The 23,812-nt window shown below is 50.7% G+C and overlaps 1 protein-coding gene across 7 annotated transcripts in view; it reads left to right on the top strand.

The window, feature by feature from the left end:
• The window catches only part of RPS6KA2 (ribosomal protein S6 kinase A2), a 345,125-nt gene extending 321,566 nt beyond the window's left edge, over window positions 1–23,559 (top strand). For all 7 annotated transcript variants that reach the window (XM_035712790.2, XM_049114343.1, XM_025422731.3 and 4 more), the window contains 7 exons: window positions 4,953–5,042; window positions 6,866–7,024; window positions 8,914–9,075; window positions 11,915–11,991; window positions 13,905–14,022; window positions 18,504–18,641; window positions 20,155–23,559. In XM_035712790.2, coding sequence (XP_035568683.1) covers window positions 4,953–5,042; window positions 6,866–7,024; window positions 8,914–9,075; window positions 11,915–11,991; window positions 13,905–14,022; window positions 18,504–18,641; window positions 20,155–20,280 — 870 coding nt within the window. In that variant the 3' untranslated portion in view covers window positions 20,281–23,559. The remainder of the gene's footprint in view (window positions 1–4,952; window positions 5,043–6,865; window positions 7,025–8,913; window positions 9,076–11,914; window positions 11,992–13,904; window positions 14,023–18,503; window positions 18,642–20,154) is intronic.
• The last annotated feature ends 253 nt before the right edge of the window (window positions 23,560–23,812 follow it).

Genomic DNA, 23,812 nt, shown 5'->3' with positions numbered 1-23,812 from the left:
ACTCACTGAACCCGAGACGCTCTGTGGGTTAAGCCAGCCGATGTTCACGACACCATGATGACACCCCCTCAAGGGCACAGAGGCTGACAGCCTAACAGCTCACGCAGGGACACGCAGCCTGTAAGGGGCACAGCTGAGGTCCATCCAAGCGAGCTGCCTCTCACTTCCAAGGGGCGAAGCCCGAAGCCTCCACTCCAGCTCACTTCCATGAATTCAGGGAAGCATGAGAGGTCACCCAGGTCATGAGAGAATGAGACAGCCACGCAGGGCAGATGGGGTGGGGCGGTAGTAAATGTAAAGCCCAAGTCACAGGGTCTGCAAGGAAATTGCGTGGTTTGAATGAGCCTCTAAGCTCCCTAAACGTTACAGCAAAGGTGGAACTGGAGAAAGTGGGGGTCCCCGTGACCCTGGATCCAAGGGGCCTTTTCTTGTGTGTTCCCTGCTGTTCTCCGGCTGCTGGCTCTCATTCGCCTGCCTTTGTGACAGGGTTGATTCCACCTGGTAATCTAGGTGATCCCAGCGTCTCCAGTTACTCAGTCAGGTTCCTCCTGGAAGCACAGCAACTTATCTGTCAGCTCCAGGTGTTAGGATGCGACGTCTTTGGGGCCCACATCCTGCCTTTGGGGCCCCAAGACACCCTGCAGCCCCCAGGCCCACCTTTGCCTGCTTCAGCCTCTTCCACACAGCAGCCAAAACCCAGTCTTCACAACGTACATGCCGTCTCCTCTCTCTGCTCAAGATCCCTCCTATGGTCTTCCATCCCACTGCGGGGGGTTTAGGCGGGCAGCAGCCACCAGCAAGGCCTGTTACCTGTCCCCCTCTCAAGCCCCCTCTCCAGCTGGACTCAGCTCCCCAGGCTATTCCCAGAACACCTGACGCTCCTACCTGGGTGACAGGCTTGCCTTCCCTGGGCCAGCACTTTCCTCCCCGAGACCCAGAGCCGGCCACCTCATCTCCAGGGGTCCCTGCTCTCCGTCCGGGCCTCCCCACTGCACCCCGACCCCCTGTGGCTCCTGTCCTGTCACCCATACTCCATGGCCCCCATGTTTAACCTGACATACTGCATACCTTGTTTCCCATCTGTCCACCCCCACTGAGATACTTGGTGGTGTCAAGGACCAGGGTGATAAAAAGAGAGAAATATCAGTCAGGAGCTTTCCTTCACATTCCAAGTCATTTCATGCCTTTCTTTGGCTTTTGTATTGTCAGCGTTGACAACACAGGTGTTGGTAGAGCATTTCTTGTCCATGGAACACATTTTATTCTGCACAGAATCCCTTGTTCACTAGGCCAGTTGCATTCATTCCTTTTCATCATTTGTTATTAACGCTCTTTCGGCAGCAGACACACGGGTAGGTTGTGGTTGAGAACACAGACCTGTCCTCAGGGATCTCACAACCTGGCCACTGAGGTGTTTTACCGATCAAGGAACCAGAAGCTGCCACAAAAATACCATGTGGCTGAAGAGTCTGAAGCCGAATGTGCTTTGGGCGTCAGTGTTTCCTGCTGGCCCTTGTCATCTGCAGACAGACAAGCAGACACCTCTTCATCCAAGTCCTGCGGGCTGGAAGGTGCATTCGAGGGATGGATGGATGCCCCTCGTGAGCCACGGCCAGCTCCTCCTGGAGGGACCTACAAGCCTTCTCTTCAGGAGCATCTTGTTCTGTTATTAGAAGAACTCTAGTTTGCTTTAGCAAAACACTCAGGTGAAAGTGAAGTAAGATCCTTACAACTATGAGAGTCTGTGTCACCCAGTCCTTAATTCTAGGGAGGACGTGGGGCGGACCCACGTCCTCCGGGAGCTGGGCAGGCTGTCCTGACATGGAGCCCGCCTTGTGCTCTCAACAGACTGTTCACAATAGCATTAGCGTTCCTGTGCTCATTTTTTTATGTGTAGGTAAGTTCTCCAAAAATGCAATAGGATGGAGACAAATGTTTGTGATGAATAGAGCTTATTTTTAGAAGGAAAACTGATCAGCATGGAAATCTTAATTTCTTCCAAAAGGAGAGGCTTCAGTCAGTAGAGCATGAGGCTCTTGATCTCAGGGTTGTGAGTTCAAACCCTACGTTGGGCATAGAGCTCACATAGATAATTAAATAAAAAGAAAGGGAGAGAAAGAGAAAGAAAGGGAAAAAAAAGAAAAGGAAGGAAGGAAGGGAAACGACACAAGAAGTGCACCTGATGCGTCTGTATCTATATGCTTCACGTGCAGAGACAGTCTGTGTGCCATCCCTTGTGTCACAGGTGTGCTCACTGAGCCCCGTAGATGTGCAGCTGGCTGGAGAGTGACACCGTGGAAGGCTGGTTGACCGGCCGTGGTTGGGGGCTGAGCCCGGGCGGCATCCTGCCTGCTGTCTGCCACCACTGCTGGTGAGAAGGACAGACGCCGTTCCTCCTGACTCCTTCTTTGTGGCCCGCCAGGGTCATCTGAGCACCAGCATGGCAGAGAGCCGGCCTTGCTCAGAAACACATTTGCTGAGAATTTCTTTCCTGGTTATGTTGCTGCAGCAAGATTATATACAATGCAGTATTCTTCTCAGAATAAGGAAGTTGATCCACCACCAGTGCTTTCTTGATCTAGAAGCAAGTCTAACGATGGCAATCCCAGAAGACCGAGCCCACGGAGGGGAACTTCATTCCTTGACATGTCTAAATACTCTGCTCAGGACCTCTCTCTGCGCCCTGCCGTCTGGGCCCTGGTACAGACCAGCTTGGGCTCGGGGACCAGTAATCATGCCTCATGGCTCAGCATCTCTGTGAGGACTCTTCTTACCTTTTGAAAACAAAATTCCCAGAAAAAGACTTGTGGGTAAAAGCAGCCAGCACTTGCTGACAACGGTCAGGATCCAAACTCTGGGTCTGCCCAGAGCGTGCAGCTGTGTGGGCCCCTGTCCGTCCTGCCCAGACCAGGGGGAGGGTGGCAAGCCAGCGGGGCAGCTGTAGGAACCTGTGCCAGCCGCGGCTCTACCAGAGGACTTCCCTGCCAGGCTGGGTGCCCCAACCTCCCTGTACACCCACCTCCCCCGTGCCCTGTGCCCAGAGGCCTCATCACAGTACCCTGCCTTGCCTTTTCTCTGGCTTCCGGTCAGCTCGACCACAGGGAGACACCACAGGAGGAAGGAGGATGGTTCAGCTCCTGTTGGACGCGCTGTGTGCGCAGCCACTCCATGTGTCCCCGTAACTGCCTGCTGGGCCACTGGCAATGGAGGAAACGCTTCCCACTTCCACCTCCATTGTGAGGGTGACAAAACAGATTTGTGCTACAAATACACCTTTTTTATCATGAAATTTTATTTGAAAAAAACAATGAATCTACCACTAATTTTTTTAAATCCACTAATGTATTTTAACCTTCTCAAATTTCAAAGAGACAGTTACAGCCCAGAGAGATTAAACGATCCCATGGGCCATTGGAGTAGAAGTGGTCCTAGAACCCCACTGACCAGCACTCAGTCCAAGCAGAATATTAAGGAACCCCCACTCTGCTGAATAAGCCTTCAAAAAGGCTCTCCCTTAGGGGCATCTGGGTGGCTCAGTCAGTTAAGCATCTGCCTTTGGCTCAGGTCATGAGCCCCCGGTCCTGGGATCGAGTCCTGCGTCAGGCTTCCTGCTCAGCGGGGACTCTGCTTCTCCCTCTGCCCCTCCCCACCCAGTTCATGTGTTCTCTGTCTCTCAAAATCTTTTTAAAAAAAAATTTTAAGAGGCTCTCCCTTAGAACAATGTATTATCCGTTAGCTTATTTCAATAAAAGAAGCAATCCTGGTGCCCACATGAGAACTTTATTGGAGTTAAATGCAGCAAAAGGAGAAAAATGTGTCAAGAAAAGGAGCTTTACTTTTTGCTTGTTTAACAACACGCATCACTGGGCTTGTGGTCTTGGGGCGCTGGTGTCATTGGAGCTCGGCTGGAGAGATGGGGAGAGGAGCGTGGGCACCGGCACCAGGGTGATCTTTCCTGACAGCGGAGGGAAGGGACGAGGGGTGTCCAGGGGCAGCGTTCCAACAGTGAGTCAGTTGCTGCCAAGCACTCTCTGTGTTCATCTAAACAAAAGACTGAGTTTCACGCAAAGCTCTGCTTAGAGTCTTTGACATGAGAGAAAGTAAAAGCAATTCTCCTTCCTACTCTGGTAGTCAAATGATTGCACATTCTCCAAATAGCAAATAGTTTTAAATCAGGGGAAACTAATATTCAAGAACAGTATGAAGGACTTCCATTCTGAGTGTTGTTTCTAACACATGTGCTTGGGATTCTCTTGGACGGGGTCCTCTCTCACCACCAGTTCCGTCCACATAAAAGTGGGAGCGAGGGCGTAAGTAAACCAGAGATAGCAGCCAACAGATGACCCCTGCTCGAAGTAGGCTTCTCTTCGCTGACACCTCATCCTGTCATTGGAAACCATCTGTTTTCATGGGTGGAAGGATTTTATGTGTCATCCTACAACGTGGGATACAGACGCTGGGTGGCCGAGGGGAGGGAACGTTTGTGTGCCTAAGGCCCAGCAGTCGACTCGGCATCCCTGCCAGCCGTGGAGTCTCTTGGGGGAGAACCTTGCACTTGCTCACCCTCTGTTGCTGGTGTGTAGCCACAGAGCAAGGAGAGATGCAAGCAGCAGCTGGAGGCTCATTTTGGCCAAAGAGCTCAGGCCACCAACTCCGAGCCCACCGTGGGGGCTGAGAGCACCTTGTGTTATTTGGTGGTGCCTATGTGAGCTCCTCAAACCCACCCTCCTCTACCCAACCCTGTAAGAGCTTAGAATTCACGGCTGAGGCTTATGCCTGCTTTTTATAAATGTCTCTCTCATGCAAGAGTTGGGCAAGAGGATTGCCGTGAACGTCTAGGCCGCTGTCCCGGGTCCCGCTTGAGCACGAGCTGGAGGGGAGGAGGGGTGGGAGGGGTCCGCGCTGGCTGACACCGTCCCAAAGCCTCAAGTCACATGCTCTGCTTGTTCCAGATAATCGATAAGAGTAAAAGAGACCCCTCGGAAGAGATCGAGATTCTCCTGAGGTACGGGCAGCACCCAAACATCATCACCCTCAAAGACGTAAGTGGTCGTCACGCTGCAGCGATGCTGTTTGTGCTTCGCGTTTTTCACCTGGCACCAAAGCTCGCGTTGGTCTGGTGCAGGCTCTCTTCGTGGTTCCACCACGGTGGCTGCCCCCCAAGGGCCCCCCAACTCTGGCTCTGGCCACGTGCATCCCAAAATCACCAGAGTCGTGGGACTGCTCACCCCCATCCCTCTGACAGCACCACCCCCACTCCTCCCAAGTCAGATAATGTAGAATATAAGGGAGGAAGAGAACGCTGGTGCAAATTCTAATCCAGATGTGTTATTATTTTTCAGTGCCATTCCTAAACGTTAAAGAAATGGAGAGCGTGGAGTGGATGAGACGGGGCGGGGTCAGACCCGAGACCCCAGATCCCGGCTCTGGCCGTGGGGCTTCTCTCAGCTTCCTTCTTCTCTGCTGGGCAATGAGGGGTCCCGGCCTGGGAGAGGGGCGGGAGCAGGAATCCACCCCATCGGAGGCACAGAGGACGGGGCTGTGGTGTTGGGGCCACAGGGGACACAGTTTTCACCTCACCACCTTCACCCTCACACTCCAGAATGACTCCAGTGTCACAAACCCAAAACCTCAAGATGTTGAGGCCACCTCGACTTCCCCTTGGGCCCCGTCATTTCTGGAGCAAGGGGACTGCAAAATACTAGCACAACACGGATGTGAAACAAGTGCCGAGGGTAATGTGCATCAAGTGAACCCAGCTTTCCCCCGTGGGTCTCGGGCACCTCCGCCCATTTTGGTGTTGATTTCTATGTTAAGATCCACAAGCCGAAATCAGCTAATTTGAAAACCTCCTAAGCTTTTCAAACCACATTTATCATGTTGGGGTGAGTGATTCTGAGGCAAGGATGCCATCGTACGTACATTCTCAACAGCAGAGAGCGTTGGTTTTTTTTTTGAGTTCATAAATTGGAAATGAATACACCGAAACCAACTTTACATCTTGCAGCTCAGGGTCAGACAAATGATTTTAGTGATTTGTTCTGGAAACTCACCAATTCGTAAGCTAAAAATCACTCATGTTTGGGTGCTCTGCCCCATGTCCACGAGGTCCTTCTGGCACCTGGGCACTGGCGGGCAGGGTGACAGGTGCCCACATAAGCGTGTCATGAAAAGAGCCAGAGCAGAGGGGTTGGGGGGCTGTTGGTTTTTTTTGTTTTTTTTTTTTTAAGTTCATGAGAGTGAAGGTGGTGTAACAAAGCTCTTAGTTCCATTGCTTCTCTGAGACAAAAGCTTGGCTGCAATGTGGCAGGTCCTGCCTGCCTCTGCCTCCCCTCCCTGCCTGGACTGGGCTCCGGATGCTCCGAGTCTCGTCCACCGTGCCACGGCAGGGAGGGCCCCTGGGGGCTGCTGGACAGGTCGCTGCCTGCTAACGAGACCCCCTCCAGGGGGGAGCACACTGAAGGCTGAAGCGCCCCGCTCTGGAGAAACCACGGCGGCAGCACGGTGCTCTGCGCACAGCCCAGCCCCACCTCTAAGTGTCTCCACGGCCAAGAGGGGGCCGAATCGGGATGATTTGTTTCAGCTAAAATCCCACCCTTGCAAGCTCCTGGCCTCGCTGACTCATCCCCTGCTTTGCAGCAGATTATGCAAGCTGGTTTTCCCTAAGAGCCCCGTCAGGTTGTGACTGGAACGGCCATCCACACTCATTCACTTCTTTTCACCCGGGGCCTTGTTTTTACACCGGGAGGGGGCACTGAGCCCCGGGCCTCTGCACCGGCCTGTGCCCCTCCCAGGGCTGCCCTTCTGCCCCCACGGCGGGCAGGGGGGCGGCCACGGTGACTGCATGTCCCTCTCCCCCCACCAGGTCTACGACGACGGGAAGTTCGTGTACCTGGTGATGGAGCTGATGCGCGGCGGAGAGCTCCTGGACCGCATCCTCCGGCAGCGCTACTTCTCGGAGCGGGAGGCCAGCGACGTGCTGCGCACCATTACCAAGACCATGGACTACCTCCACTCCCAGGGGGTGAGCCCGCCGCGCCCCCAGAGCAGCCTGTGGCCCACGGGCTGCGTTCATGCGCTCCAGAGCCGGGAACCCCAGTTGTCCCCGGCTTCCCTCCATATCACAACTGCCCCTCCCGTGGCTGAGATCATCTCCCCCATAGTGTGCCCGGGAGCTAGCTACAGAAATTAGGTTTACCTGGACCAGGTCTAGAGAGAAAATATTTGGGCTCGATAAGGGAAGTGTTGGAGTTTTTAGCACCTGCTCTATTTAAGACCGAACTCCTTAACCAACACAGAGGAATGCTGCAGATGGCAGTGGCGGTGAGAGCTGGCTTTCCCACGGTCCTCACCAGGTTCCAGGCGCTGCTCCGTGCCGTCCTTTACACAGTCCTAGGTTCTGGGAGACTCATTTACAGACTGAGAGACTAGAGCCGAGAAAGTTAGGGATCTCGTCCAGGGCTGATTGCACACAAGTGTGTGATACAGCCCGGGCTCCAGCCTGGCTCTCTGCTCCCAGACCTGATGCTCTCAGCCCCAGGCGGCCTGCAGGGAGCAGGCCGTGAGGCCCCATGCTGTGTCTCTGGTCCCAGTCTCTCAGCACCTCCCGTGAAGCAGGCAGTGCTTCCCTGGGCAGCTCTGCATATGTGGTCCATCAGGGTTTTTTTGTTTTTTTTTTTTTAATTTATTTTTTATTGGTGTTCAATTTACTAACATACAGAATAACCCCCAGTGCCCATCACCCATTCACTCCCACCCCCCGCCCTCCTCCCCTTCTACCACCCCTAGTTTGTTTCCCAGATCCATCAGGGTTAAGATGCAGTCAGCTCCAACCAGACGATGTCCCTGCAGGACCGCACCACAGGCCCTTTCTGTGGCCACCCAGTGGTCTGTGAGTGTGAAGTACCTTCCCAGAACAGTCACTTTAGGAGAAACCTTTTGTTTTGTTTTGTTTTTTTATTTATTTATTCATGAGAGACACAAAGAGAGGCAGAGACACAGGCAGAGGGAGAAGCAGGCTCCATGCAGGGAGCCCCATGTGGGACTCGATCCCAGGACCCCGGGATCATGCACTGGGCTGAAGGCAGATGCTCAACTGCTAAATCACCCAGGCGTCCCTAGGGAAAACCTTTTGGATGATGATGATGGTTTTTCTAGATTGGCTTCTATTTAATGAAAGAGGTAATGGGCCTGGCCCCAAAACTCTCCTGCTCCCCTGCCTTAGAGGCCTCTGTAAACCAAGCTGGGTGCCCTCGTGCATCTGCTCACCTTCCCTCCTACCTCCTCTCCCTGGGTTTTAACAGGACAGTGGAGACGAGCAGGTTCCAGGATGTGGGGGGGCACATGTGTGTGCTTACAATCATCCTCTGTCCCCTTCAGAAGAAATTGCTGTGTGCCCCCAATAGCTGCTTTGCCTTGAGGTGTCAGGACAGCTTTCTCTGACCCTGTCCCTCATGCTTGGAGCACCCTGCACCTCCATCAGCCCAGGTGCATGCAACTATAGGGCTCCCAGGAATCGCTTGAGCCCTGTGCACTGGTCACATGCCCCACGATGGAGGCTCCGTGTCTGCCTCGCTGTGTGCTGAGCCCAGCCCCTCATCATGCTGGAGCATCGTAGGCACACCATAAACACTCATTTCTAGAAATCTTTTTATGCTCATCACCTGACCTCAGTGCACCATTTCCCTGTATGTAATTATTTCACTTGGGGTAGCTGCTTACTCACTTACGAGAGTGTCAGTGCAAGAGAAAGAGAGAAGGGAAGACTGGCCCCTAAAGGATATAGCATCCAGGCTGACTGGCTTCCAGCTGCAGGACATGCTCAGAATCATTGTTCCAACAAAACCACCTTTATCTTCTGAAAGCATCCCCCTCTCCCTTCCCTGCTCCAACCTGGACCTGCTACCTTTCCAGGTGGTTCATCGAGACCTGAAGCCGAGTAATATACTGTATATGGATGAGTCTGGAAACCCTGAATCCATCCGAATCTGTGACTTTGGGTTTGCCAAGCAGCTCCGAGCTGAGAACGGACTGTTGATGACACCCTGCTACACAGCAAACTTCGTTGCCCCAGAGGTAAGACGTCTGAGGCGGCAGATAAGCCCTCTCCTACCTCAAGGGAAGAGGTGGATTGTTTAGTTCATTGGAGTCGCCTTGATTTAGTTCAGCAGTGATGTTAGGGCATAGAAATGAGTCCGAAAAGAACCAGCCACTGAACTTGCTCAAACACAGTTATTTTCTCATTTTATTTTCCAATTTGTAAAATTGTTGATGGTGATGTTTTTAAATAAAATTGTAGACCATTTGGGTCAGATCCCCGTATTTGCCAGGAGTTACTGAGAAATAACGCAGGTAGTCTTTCATGCCACCCAGAGGGGAGCTAACAGGTCACCTGTGTCACTTGTGATTAGAAATCTACCTACAATTGCACAGACGGGGAGACTGTTTGTGGATCCTTCTTGTACCAGAGTTCTGCTCCACACCGATTTCCACTGTAGAAGCAAGCCAGTACTGTGGGATTTTTTTTTTTTTAGATTTTATTTATTTATTTGAGAGTGAGAGAGAGAGAGAAAGAGAGGGACACAAGCAGGGGGAGCAGAAGGCAGAGGGAGTGGGAGAAGCAGACTCCCCACTGAGCAGGGAGCCCGATGTGGGGCTCCATCCCAGGATCCTGAGATCATGACCTGAGCCAAAGGCGACACTTCACTGACTAAGCCACCCAGGCTCCCCAAATGCTATGGGATTTAATAAGAAGCCCCATAGTGATCTGCAGGTGAGGGTTCTTGGCCCACATCCCAAGACTCCAAGAATCTTGTACACTTGTCCCAGGCTCCCTGGGGATGGTTTTGTTAGGTTCTGAAGTCACTGATACATTTATGAAGACAAACCAAATTTCATGTTTTAAGTAAGCAACAAAATCCAAGAGGCTCATAGGACTGGACAGGCTCGTGGCTGGTGAGATGAGGGGTCAGGAAGGAAAATAGACATTGGACTCTGTGTGGATCCTTCTAGCTATTGGTGAAACTGGACCATAACCGCCCTGGCGAGGGCCCAATAATCACACAGCAAGTCCTAAGAGAAAGGTGTTCAACCCTTGATCTCAGCTTAGATCGTGATCTCAGGGTCATGAGTTCGAGCCCCACTTTGGGCTCCATGCTAAGCATGGAGCCTACTTTATTTTTTTTTAAGATTTTATGTATTTATTCATGAGATACATAGAGATAGAGGCAGAGACACATGCAGAGGGAGAATCAGGCTCCATGCAGGGAGCCCAATGTGGGACTCGATCCAGGATCACGCCCTGAGCCAAAGGCAGATGTTCAACCACTGAGCCACCCAGGCGTCCCTTGTGCCTGCTTTAAAAAAAAAAAAGAAGAAGAAGAAGAAAAAGCACGCTGGTACAGCATAGTGGGTCTGCAAGCTGTGAGGTAGCCCCCGCCAGTGGTCGTGAGGAAGACAGCAGGGTGCTGAAACAAGATACAGCTGGGCATGGAGCCTACACAGGTAAGCTGCGAGGCTACTTTTAGGTTACCCAGATGCTACCTGTGGTCCCCTTTAAAATAATCTGCTTATAGGCCTCTGTTATTGCCTTATTTGATCATTAGTAATATTAATAATATTATTTTAGCAATTATAAAATAAATCAGTACATTACTTTATCATTTACAAAGCACTCTTACCAATATTTTTTACTTTTACCATCATATGCCACATGAAGTACACAAGGTAGATGCTAGGCATCACACTTAATGGATTAAAAAAAAAAAAAAAAACAGGTTCAATGTGTTCAAGTGAGTTTTGAAGGTCACTCCTCTAGTGACACATGGGATTCAACAGTGAACATTCAGCTAATTTTCCTGTGTTGGCTGACCACCTACCACGCTGCCGCCACAGTGCACAGCATCAGCGTCAATGATACAAAGACAGTACGCTGGGATCCTTGTCCTTGTGTCTCAGAAAATTAAACACAGCTCTCCTGCCTAAATCCAGTAAAGCTAAATCCAGTATCCAGGAGTCTTTATGCTGCTTTCTTTATTGTTATTCAACTGTAAATATATCAGAGGATTGCCCTCCCTTGAAGTATATAATCCTGGGACACAAGAAAATTCTTCTATTCCTCAGAAAGCTAAACATGGGATTACCATGTGATGCAGTAATGCCAATACCCAACAGAATTGAAAGCAGAGACAAGAACAAACATTTGCCCACCCACGTGCAAAGCAGCATTATTCACAACAGCCAAAAGGTGGAAGCAACCCACATGTCTGTCAACAGCTGAATGGAAGAACGAAATGTGGTGCATTCATACAATGGAGTGTTAGCCTTACAAAGGAAAGAAATTATGTCCCACGTACAACATGGTTGAGCCTTGAGAACATTATGTTTGTTATGTTTGATAAGCAAGACAGAGAAGCGTGATTACTATATGATTAATTCATGTGAGATCCCTAAAGCAGTCAAATCCATAGAGATGGAAGGAGGGGGTGGAAGCCAGGGGCTGCAGGAGGGATGTGGGGAGTGACCGTGTAATGGGACAGTTTTAGTTTAGCAAGAGGAAAGAGTTCTGGAGATGGATGGTGGGGATGGTTGAGTAACTGAACTGTGCTCCTAAAACTGATTAAGTTGGTAAATTTTATGCTATGTAGACTTTACCATAATTTTTTTTAAATTCTGCCTTGAAAATTAAGTGATTCCAAGCTGTCACATATCTAGCAAGAGCTGTGGTTCCCACGTATGCACTGATCTTTGGGGAATCCTACTATAGGGCATCACAGTTGACTTTGTGTTAATAAACATTGTCCCCCGTTCCCACTGACCCGGCTCATGGTCTCATCAGAATAACACATGGTGAACTCGAACTTTCTTCACCAAGTGCTCATCTGTTGCTCATCTGTTGTCTGCTTCCCCCCTCCAGGTCCTGAAGCGGCAAGGCTACGATGCAGCATGTGACATCTGGAGTTTGGGGACCCTCTTATACACCATGCTGGCGGGGTAATGCACACCGTCCCATAGGTGTCAGCACACGAAGGCATGGTTGCCCGAGACATCATGGGGCAGGCGTCTCAGCCCTGCCCTGGTGCAAGGGTGGGGAGCCACCTCCCCCCCCAGGTCTTGGGTAAACACTTCCTTAGCCCTTTCAGGACAGCTAGGGACCAGGATTAAGAAAGTTGGCCATGTGCTTTCTTCAAAATGTGTCTCCAAAATTAGGAAACTGGAACACAGACTTTAGCTCATCCACAAAAACCCAAGCCTCTGAGCACATGTCCACATTCTCCCTGGCATCATGCCACCCCCTTAAGATATCTCTTAAAAACATCCTCTTGAGTTAAGAAGCACTCCTGAAATCTTCCTGGTCAAACAGCACCTCAAGGAAGGCAGCCAGGTGAAGGCAGGTGACTGTCTTCTGTGGCCATCAGACGAGACGGCCAGTGGTGGTACAGCTGGAGGGTTGGGTGCGCTGTGTGCACATCTGCTCCCAATCTGAGGTCTGCCCCTCCCCAGCTCCGCTTCTGGGCTGGACTTCTTGACCTTTATTGGCTCACTTTCCTCACTTTTGAAGGAGGAGAGGACACTTTGTGGTTTCCAGCCTTAAAGGTCTAGGATCCTATGAAACCCACAGGGACCTATGTTTTTAAGTTTATTAAGGACTTGCATAGAAGAAAAAAGGAGTTCTAGACCATCCAGTACTGCTCACTGGAGCAAAATGGGCAAATGCCCTCACAAGAATTAATGGGAGCAGCCAACTTTTTCTATGGTTGTAATGAGGCATCTTGTAATAAGTGAGGATCAGTGTCTGTAGTGAAAGAACACAGGCACGTGAGCCTGGGGCTGGGCCTTGAGGACACAGTAGCAGGGAAGGCGTCTCGGCCCTTCCTGACGTCACACCATTAGATTTCCCTGTGATTCTCCTGATACGTTGTCTGTACAGAAACCTCAGATCACAAATTTTGCCACTAAAGAAGTGCCGTGAGAGGGATCCCTGGGTGGCGCAGCGGTTTGGCGCCTGCCTTTGGCCCAGGGCGCGATCCTGGAGACCCAGGATCGAATCCCACATCAGGCTCCCGGTGCATGGAGCCTGCTTCTCCCTCTGCCTGTGTCTCTGCCTCTCTCTCTCTCTCTCACTGTGTGCCTATCATAAAAAAAAAAAAAAAAAGAAGTGCCGTGAGGATTGCATAGAATTCCTTTTCTAGGAAGGCATGTATCGACATGCCCTGGTTTATGTTGGGAAGTGACAGGATAACTCACAGTAGGGCAAATGCACATGGCATCTTATATGTCTCCATATAGATCCCTGTGGGTGCATTATTCCATCCATTTTGCAATTGAGTCTTAAAAAATTAATTTTTCAGAGAACCAGAGTTGGTAATAGATCAACCAATTATTGGTGGGTCTCTCAGACTTCAAATCTCAGGCTCTCCTCCATTTTACCACAGTCTCACTGTGGAAACCAAATGACTGGGCAAACCACTATCATACACTGTCACCAGGGAAGCCAGAAACAGTCCAAGGATGTTCATGTTTGGGTCCCCAGAGTTTTGTACACTTGTCTTATTGACATACAGCATTGAGCAAGTAAAGAAGATGGACAAAGAATAAGAAATAAGTGACACTTTCCCATAAATCCTGGATTTGGAGCACAGTGGCAAAGAAAGAGCTATTATTTTTAACAGCAAAGAGGCAGGGGGACCTGGGTGGCTCAGTCGGTTGAGTGTCCAGCTCTTGATCTTGCTCAGGTTTTGATCTCAGGTTTGAGTTCAAGCCCCACATTGGGCTCCACATTAAGTACAGAGCCTACTTAAAAGAAAAAAATGAACAACAACAAAAAGAGAGGTAATATCAAGCTGTAAACTTTACTGTAGGTCATAAAATGACAGCTCGTAACCATGCATTCTCTCATTGTGCAGATTTACCCCGTTTGCAAATGGACCAGATGATACTCCTGAGGAGATTTTGGCTCGGATTGGCAGTGGGAAGTATGCCCTTTCTGGAGGGAACTGGGACTCAATCTCAGATGCTGCAAAGGTGAGTGTTTCCAAGCACTCTTGCTTCTCAGGTGTGGAGATTCAGTATTAACCATTGTATTTGTGAGGAAGCTAGAGGATGCCTTTCATATAAATAACTCGGGTATTTTATCTCATAGATTTTTTTTTTTTAGTTAATTTAAAAAAAATTTTTTTTGCAAAACTATTCTTTTTTTTATTATTATTTTTTTATTTATGATAGTCACAGAGAGAGAGAGAGAGAGAGAGGCAGAGACATAGGCAGAGGGAGAAGCAGGCTCCATGCACCGAGAGCCAGATGTGGGATTCGATCCCGGGTCTCCAGGATCGCGCCCTGGGCCAAAGGCAGGCGCTAAACTGCTGCGCCACCCAGGGATCCCGCAAAACTATTCTTATAGCACTTTTCACATTCTCTACAGTCTTGATATACTGGGGTTCCCCAGAGAAACAGAACCAATAGGATGTGGATAGATACAGAGAGAGAAAGATTTATTTTAAGAATCAGTTCACGAGGGCAGCCTGGTGGCTCAGTGATTTAGCAACGCCTTCAGCTCAGGGCCTAATCCTGGAGACCGGATCGAGTCCCACGTCGGGCTCCCTGCATGGAGCCTGCTTCTCCCTCTGCCTGTGTCTCTGCCCCCGTCTCTCTGCGTGTCTCTCATGAATAAATAAATGAAATCTAAAAAAAAAAAAAAAAAAAAAAAAAAAAGAATCAGTTCACGAGACTGTGGAGGCTGATGAGTGTAACATCTACAGAATAGGTCAGTGGGTGGCAAACTCAGGGAAGAGTGGCATTGTAGCTTGAGTTCAAAGCCCATCGCTGGCAGACTTCCCTTTTCCTCGGGAAACCTCAGTCTTTTTTATCTTAAGGCTTCCATCTGATTGGATGAGACCACCAACATCATGGAGGGTCATCTGCTTTCCTCCAAGTTGACTGATTTCAATGTGAATCTCCTCTAAATAAGACTTTCACAGCCACACCTGGACTGGTGTTTGGCCACACACTGGAGACTGTGGCTTCACCAAGTTGACACATAAAATTAACCATCACACTTTTAGTGATGTTGCAGACTGAGTGCCCTGAATGATCACAGATGGATCAAGGAGAACTCTGGAACAAAGGTGTATTTATTTAAAACACTTTGTGGGACACCCGGGTGGCTCAGCAGTTGAGTGTCTGCCTTTGGCTCAAGGCATGATCCTGGGTCCAGGGATCAAGCCCCACATTGGGCTCCCTGCGAGGAGCATGCTTCTCCCTCTGTCTATGTCTCTACCTCTGTGTGTGTGTGCATTTCTCATGAATATATAAGTAAAATCTTTAAAAAAAAATAACACTTGACAATGGGGCTTCCCTGTGCTTCACTATTTGTGACAAACTGTTTAAAGAAACATCAAGCTTAATCTTTTTCAGTTGAGATCATCAATTCCTCTCTAGTTAAATAGTAAATGATAACATAACCACTAGTATGAAGCAGCATCAACAGTCTATTTCCTGTGTTACTATAAAATGTGACAGAGGAGTAGACCATCTAGGGTTCTGAATCTAGTGCCGCCATCATCATCACTGTGTGACCTCATACAGAAATAGCAGAGGGGATGGTGGAGAAGATGATGGAGCAGATGGCAAAGGGAGATGATAGAGGTGATGGTGGAGATGATGGTAGAAGAGATGGTGGAGGAGATGGTGGAGGTGATGGTAAAAGTGTTAATGGAGGTGATGGTGGAGGGGATGCTGTACAAGATGGTGTAGGAGGCGGCAGAGGGAATGAGGGAGAAGATGGTAGACATGATAGTTGAGGTGATGGTAGAGATGGAGGAGATGACACTGGAGGTGATGGTGGAAGTGATGATGGAGAAGATGATGGAGGAGAAGGCAGGGGATGGTGGAGGAGGTGGCAGAGGTGATGGTGGAAGTGATAATGGAGATCATGTTAGAGGTGTTGGTGGAGAAGATGGTGGAGGAGATAGCGGAGGGTATGGTAGAGAAGATGATAGAAGAGATATGGAAGAGACAGTAGAGAAAATGATGGAGGAGATGACAGAGGGCATGATGGAGAAGATAGAGATGATGGTAGAAGAGATGGTGGAAGAGATAACAGAGGGGTTGGTGGAGGAGGTGCAGAGGTGATGATGGAGGTCATGACAGAGGTGATGGCAGAGAAGGCAGCTGGCATTTAGTGAGCACTTCCCGTGTGTCAGACCCTGACACTCCCAGTGTTGCCATCCACCCACTCAGTCTCAAATGAGTATAGACCAGGACTCAGGTGCTGGATTGGATGAGACCCACCATCTAATTTTCTGGTCATAAACCACATTTCTTTGTGAGGTGACCTTAGAAGTGGGAGTGAGAGCCAGGAGGAAGGTGTCAGGAAAGTAGTCAAGTATCAGGATTGCTGCTGCCGGCAGAGGGCTTCACTGCCTCCTGGGACCTTGACGACTTCTTCCTGCCCTGTCAGCACCATATCTTCAGCCTCACCTGCCCCATGCCTTTTCCCCTCTCTGTGTTCACCAAACATATGACAAAACCTCCAGTCCTCCAAAATCAGAAACAGCCTGTGGATCCATGGGGTTGTCACTGCACATCCTGCATGTCCCGCCTAGAAACATTGCTTTACTGTGAGATCTTGAGCAAACAATACAGGTCTCTCTGCTTTCAGCTTTACACCTGGAAATGGGAAAATGGGAACCATACTGCTTCCAGGGGGTATTTGTTTCAAGAAGTTACCAAGATCAGTGCTACCAAACATTAAAAGGCATTGGATTTCTTTATTTTATTTTTTTAAGATTTTATTTATTTATTGTCAAGAGGCACAGAGAGAGAGGCAGAGACACAGGCAGAGGGAGGAGCAGGCTCCATGCAGGGAGCCCGACGTGGGACTTGATCCTGGATCCCGGGATCACACCCTGAGCTGAAGACAGATGCTCAACCACTGAGCCACCCAGGCGTCCCAGATTTCTTTATTTTAAAAAGGATATTGGATTAGTCTATAGTATTTCTCTGTTGTGGTTTATGACCAGAAATTCTGTCGAGTCCGCCATCGTCATACTATGTACAGACACTAACTCCCTTATTTCCCTGTGAAATGTTGTGGGAATACCAGGGAAAGGTGGGCAAGCGAGCAGGAAGGCATGGATTCTCATCATGGCTCTTCTTTGGCCACTCGTTTGATCACTATCAATGTCAACGTCTTCTGCAAAACAGGGACAGTGATATTGGCTCTCTTTCCTTCAGGGACAAGCCCGATGGCTCTTGAAAACAGGTGCCTCACGCATGTGTGTGTGTGTGTGCGCGCACATGCAAATACGTGTAGTGCAATGTGTGAATATGTGAGGTGGAGCTTTGTCTTTGAGCCAGTTGTAGGAATCTTTATTGTTATTATGTTAGACTCAAATAAGAAAATCACCCATTACTCAGCCATTAGAAACGACAAATACCCACCATTTGCTTCAATGTGGATGGAACTGGAGGGTATTATGCTGAGTGAAGTAAGTCAATCGGAGAAGGACAAACAGTGTATGTTCTCATTCATTTGAGGAATATAAATAATAGTGAAAGGGAATATAAGGGAAGGGAGAAGAAATGTGTGGGAAATATCAGAAAGGGAGACAGAACATAAAGACTCCTAACTCTGGGAAACGAACTAGGGGTGGTAGAAGGGGAGGAGGGCGGGGGGTGGGGGTGAATGGGTGATGGGCATTGAGGGGGGCACTTGACGGGATGAGCACTGGGTGTTATTCTGTATGTTGGTAAATTGAACACCAATAAAAAATTATTTTATTTAAAAAAAAAAGAAAGAAAAGAAAATCACCCTGGGGCACCTAGGTGGCTGGCTCAGTGTTTGAGCGTCTGCCTTAGGCTCAGGGTGTGATCCCAGGGTCTTGGGATTGAGTCCCATATGGGGTCCCTCCGGAGAGCCTGCTTCTCCCTCTGTGTTTCTGTCTCTCTGTGTGTGTTGTGTCTCTCATGAATGAATAAATAAAACCTAAAAAAAAAAAAAAGAATCTTAAAAAAAAAAAAAAAAGAAAATCACCCTGTTGGACATTAGCCATTTGACCTACGTAGTGGTTACAGATGGACAGCTCTGTGGCTGATGATGATTCGTAGCAAATGTTTGTGGGCAGTGCGAACAAAAATGTCACTACATCCATTGTCATAACTGGTTTGTATCTGTGGGACAGTCGTTACTTAGTTTCTCCGCTTGGAAGGATAGCATTTTTACTAAAGTAGCAGTTCAGTAAATTACATGCACCATTCAACATTTCTATATTCAATTTCTCTTTACATGTAAGATCTTTAATACAATAAAAGCCTGGAGTGAGCCACCAAGGCGATGATAATTAAAATTCAAAAATCATTCACTTACTTTTAAAGCTGAAAGTAAACATTTGGCCCCAAAATGCAGAGAATCAGTCAGAAGAGTGGTGAGGTTTTGCCATGAGAGGGAATGAAGGAATGTTATTCAGGAGACTCTTTGAACCAGCTTCTGTTGTCTTCCCTCATAGGACGTCGTGTCCAAGATGCTCCATGTGGATCCTCATCAGCGCCTGACAGCGGTTCAAGTCCTGAAACACCCGTGGATTGTGAACAGAGAGTACCTGTCGCAAAACCAGCTCAGCCGACAAGACGTCCACCTGGTGAAGGTGCGGACGTGTCGTCATGAGAGCAAGATGGTGTGGGGTGCGGGGGGCAGGAAAGTTGCCATGATCTCTTTCCAATTAACCTAAAGAAATCACAGTGTAGGAACCAGATAGGGAACCAGTAAGAGGCAGGAATGGGTATCCCCCTAATTTATTTGCTTTTAAACATTTCTTCCCATGCAAGCAATCACACACAGAACTCTGAATGAGTTACAACATCTGTTAACAATTGAAGCTTTGTGTGTGTGTGTGTGTGTGTGTGTGTGCACGCACATGCATGAGTGTGGAACAGAGACAGACATAGAAGAAGACAGAGACAGACAGACAGATGGGGTTGGAGACTGGCAGAGAGGGAGGCAGTGAGAGAGGGAGAGAGAGAGAGGTGGAGGGAGTCCTGCATGTGTCAGGGATCCAAAGCCCTCCGTTCTAGAGCAGAGGTCTACAGACGTCTCTGTAAAAGCCAGACTGTAAACGCTGTGGGCTTCCCGAGCAGTGATCTCTGTCACTGCTCCTTGAATCTCCTCCTGTAGCACAGAAACACCTCCAGATAATATGCAAGTGGCCAGGTGCTGCTGTGACACAGTAAAAGTGTGCCTCCAGGAGCAGGGGCACTGGGCTGGGCTGAGGGCTCCGGTCTGCCATCCCCTACCCCAAGCCACCACTGCCTTACTTAGTTTTTCTGAGACGTGTCCCAGAGCTCAGGCAATGTGCCATCCAGCTACACCTCTTAAACTAGTGCATCCTGACACCCTGGGACCCTGCAGAGGGAACAAAGATCAGGACGCAGCAGCATCGATGATCCCAGGGATCAATAGGTCTTAACCTACAGAAGAGCTGCCCATTAAATTAATGGATCTCTGTGTAGACCCTTGCCATCTGGTGATCCCAGCTTTGCAATTTCTGACCTTGCAGTACAAGTATTAATAGAGTCACTGAAGCCAGGTGTCATCAGACCTAACGATGGCAAGGCGATGGTTTCTGGCCACCTCAGTCGTGATACACTGGCACTCTACTATACAATCCAGACAGATTGACAGACATTCCGAGGACTGGGGGGGTCTACACAATGGGAACAAGTAGGTTTTGCCTCACATGCTTGGTGGAGGCTGCTTGGAGCTTTGTGCAGAAGGACTGAAGCCGCACCACTCCCAGGTCTTAGGGTCAGTCCTTTGAGGGTAAAACCGGTCCTCTAAAATCCAGCTAGTGTGGCAACACACCACAGGGCACGGGTCCTACAACCTCATCCTGAGGCTCCATGCGGATCTGAAATACCCCAAGTTATAAACACAACTGAAGGCTGGTGTTGGATGTAGAGGGACACGGTAATAGAACGAAAGTACTGTCATTTATGAGGCCCCCGAGCATTCTGGGCATGGTGAGCTCATGGCACTCCTCGCCCCGAGGCATGCAGGACGAGGTACCTCCCCGCTGCGCGGCAGGGACTATGGCTGGGAGAGGTCCCCGCTCAGGACTGGGTGGGCGCCCGGGTCACCTGCCCTCTCCCTTCCCTCCGCAGGGTGCCATGGCCGCCACCTACTTTGCTCTGAACAGAACTCCGCAGGCCCCGCGGCTGGAGCCGGTGCTGTCGTCCAACCTGGCTCAGCGCAGGGGCATGAAGAGACTCACGTCCACCAGGCTATAGTGGAGCAGGCCCCGCAGAGCATCCTGGGTCCTCGGTGCCAGCCTGGGCCCCCGTCTCGGGCACCGCCGGGGTGACCACTGCCCGACCGCAAGGCTCGGCTGCCTCCGCTCATTCCACGTTTTCTTGTTCAGCCTGGATCGGATCCAGACCGGTGACCTCCCAACGCCTCGCTGTGCCAACCTCGCCGCCTCCTTACCCCGAGCAAAGCCAGACGGGCTCATTGCAGCGCACACCACCATGCCCAAGGCCTGTAGGGTTCCTTCAGACTCTGGAGGTCTTTTACGATCATGGCTTATATTTATATAGAGAGATATTTTTTCCAATGATAAAGCCAGTAACTGGGTCAGATTTCCGCACACGCGTCCTAGTTATTAGGGTGGGCGGCGCACTGACCCTTCATGGCACGGCCTCCCAGGAGGGGCTGGCCTCTGCGGTTCTGGGGTGGCCAGAATGATGGGGTCTGCGGATGGCACCCAGGGGTAGATGCCAGGTCCCCTCCAAATGATCCAAAGAGCCCTCATCCATTGCCCTTCCTCTCTGATTGAGGTGCTGGGTGTTCTCTCAGGGTCACAGACCCGAATGAGGGAAGAGCCCAGGACTAGCAGGTGTCACCTTTGCCATGGGAACCTCCTCTCATAAGATCCGCATGCCTCTGGGGACAAGCCAGCCATGGCCTGTGTCCCCCACCCTGTGTCCTTGTCCCTCCATGGCTGGGGCTGCGGGGCTGGGGGGTCCAGGCTCCTGCCCTGGCTCCAGCCAAGAAAGGTCGCCCCAGCTTCTGAGAGAGAGAGAGAGAGCAAGCGCAAGAGCATGCACTGGGCCTGACACCGGCCCCGCGACCCCAGGTCAGGCTCTGTGCTCTCCCAAAGCAGTGGATTCGCTGTGCTTGCCTTCCCTCTCTGTCCCCCGGGAGATCCGTGAGCGTTGGCACCCGGAGCTCTGTTCCTCCCTTCTAGGCGTGCTCGGTCCTGCTGGAGCCAGGAGGGGGCCGGGAGGCCCGGCTGCCCCTGGGGCCCAGAGGGGAGCTGAAAGATGGGTTCCCCAGGGTAGGGATGCACTTTGTAGAAGCTGTGCTTTTGTGTTACATTTGTGTTTCTGTTTTTCACCTGATGTTGCAGTGACATTTAATGTTTCCCTTGGGGTGCGTGTGTGCACGCAGGAGGGACGCGTGCCCACGGGAGGGGGCGCATGCATAGGGGAGGGGACACATGCACAGCGGTGGGCGTGGTGCCGAGGGGGGGCCTGTGCGTTCCTCCTTAAATAAAACCGGGACAGCCTCAGTGCCGCTGCCCAGGCCAGAGGGGAGAGCGCATGTGCCCCCCCTCCCCCGTGTCCTCCTGCCGGCCCCATCGCCGGTGCCCCCAAGCCAGCCCAGGATGCCCCACTGCCCTCGGCTGGATGCGGGGCACCTGTGGTCCTCAGCCAGGTCTCACTAAGAAGACGTAAGTCCTTGTTCCCTTCATCCCCCATCTCAACCAACCACACCACTTCAAAAAGACAAAAAAGCAACATGCCACATTCTGTTAAAACTCCTTAGCTGGGTCCGGTTGTTTTCAGACCTTAAAATGTAAACTTATTTCAGAAGCTTTCATTATTCTGTGAGCCTTTCTCCCCAGAGACGTAAAGGTGGGGGCAGGTTCATGAGCCAGTTTCCTACAAAGCTTCCGTAGGCATCTTTCACACTTTCTCAATAGAAAATGCTTCTCCCCAAAGCCACAAAGCCTTGGTTCACAATAGTTTTGCTTTAGGTCTGAATTATTTTATCTCTTAGTAGTAGCTTAGGAAAAACTGGATAGCCCTTAGGTCGCGGGTTTGCCCTCCTGGGAACCAACAGAGGTCATTGTACCTTCTGTCTGCCATGGGGCCACTGCTCTGCCCCGCGCTCACGGGGCCCAGGTGTGCCACCCGGCAGGTGGTTTGTTCGTGGAAAGTCTGAGTGCAGAGTATTGCAGGCCCCAGGGAAGGAGCCCAGGAGCAGGCAGGGAGAGGGGCCAGCCTGTGCTCTCCGCCACGGCTTCTGCTTGTCACCTTTTGCAGTGCCCCCATGCACGCAGCCCCACCTTGCACACTCCGAGAGCCACAGAGCCACCCGGGGCTCACCTGGCACCACGCTGTGCCCTTGGCGAAGGGCCGGCGTGCAGTGGCGGCGGCAGAGACACCGCTGGCACCTGCCCTGCTGAACCAAGTCTACTTGAATGTCTGTACAATACCTCTGCTCTCTCACCTGATCCAGAACACGGTGATACTTGAAACCCTTCCAGAAAGTCAGCCTAGAGAAGTCAGTATCACAGTTGAAACTGAGCTGCCCATTCCTGAGTGGCACGGCCTGGCTGTGCGTCCTCAGCAGCAGTCCTGGGTGAAGGAAGGGGCTATTCTCGTTTCGCTTCCCCAGTGCAGGGCACCCCCCACCCCAACCCCCTACCCCAGCCCGGAGCACCCCGGGGGCTTCGCACAAGCAGCCAGAGTGCCCGGAAAGTCAGATCGCTGCCCCTGGAAACACGGGGAACCACCCCCCTCTGGATCATAGTCCACGGACTTTGTCATTAGAAAACCGAGCCCGGGAGCTCCCCCCAAGGAACTCCCTGCGGTCTCCTCCCCACCTGCCCGCCCCCCTGTTTGATGGAAACACCTGGCTCGCCCCATCCAGGTGAGCCCCCCACACATGCCGCCCCCAAGTCAAATTTGGGCAAGAGTGAGACTTCACCTGTGTCCTTAGGTCAGGTTGTCCGTGACTTTAACTCCGTGTGTGTTGATGCTTGGAAGACTGTCCAGCGTTTTCAGTGATAATAGTACTTAATGTTAGCCAGTATTGTTCATAAATGGTGTTACCCCCAAAGCCGCACGTTGGGACTTCTGCCTCACGCCTGACTGATCCTCTCAAGCACATGACGAACTTGATTTGCACTCTGTTTTTCTTTCCCGATGGTTTGTCGCCCTTCACCTCTCCAAGAGTCCTTAAAATTCAAGAATGGAGAAGGACACCGCAGGCCCCTGGGTGGTGAGGAGACTGGAGGAGCGTCCAGCGCAGCTTCGCAGAGCTCGGAAGAACGTGGGATACTCGAACTCACCACCGCCGTCGCCCACGGGGAGCCCGCTTTCCACCCAGACCCCGACTCAGCACTTTGTTTACAAGCCCGCATTTGTGTTTACAGGTCATTCTTATGTTCACGCTTTGTATTTTATGTTTGAGATGGGCGGCCACTATACAGATATTTATTACGCTTTCCAGACTTTCTGAATAGATTTTTTTGGAATAAACATGGGTTTTATGAAGTGTAATATTTTTCTAGGATAACAATAATTTTTGGACTTTCTGTGTTGTTGCCAATGATAGTCTGCAGACAAGCATCTTACTTTCCCCCCGTCCCTCGCTCTGTCCTCGGGCTGCTGGAAGGTGGCATCGTCATAGGGAAGCTGGGACAGCACGGCCATCCACTCCACATCGAGAGCTGTGTGCGTGTGCGTGGGCATGCTGGGGCTTTGCATGCATGTGTGGCTTGCGTGTGAATGCATGCACATGTGCATTGTGTAG

This window comes from Canis lupus, chromosome 1 (genome assembly GCF_003254725.2).
Source record: "Canis lupus dingo isolate Sandy chromosome 1, ASM325472v2, whole genome shotgun sequence".
Taxonomy (NCBI): Eukaryota; Metazoa; Chordata; class Mammalia; order Carnivora; family Canidae; genus Canis; species Canis lupus.
Note: the sequence above shows the minus strand (reverse complement) of the source record. Positions and strands in the feature narration are given on the sequence as shown.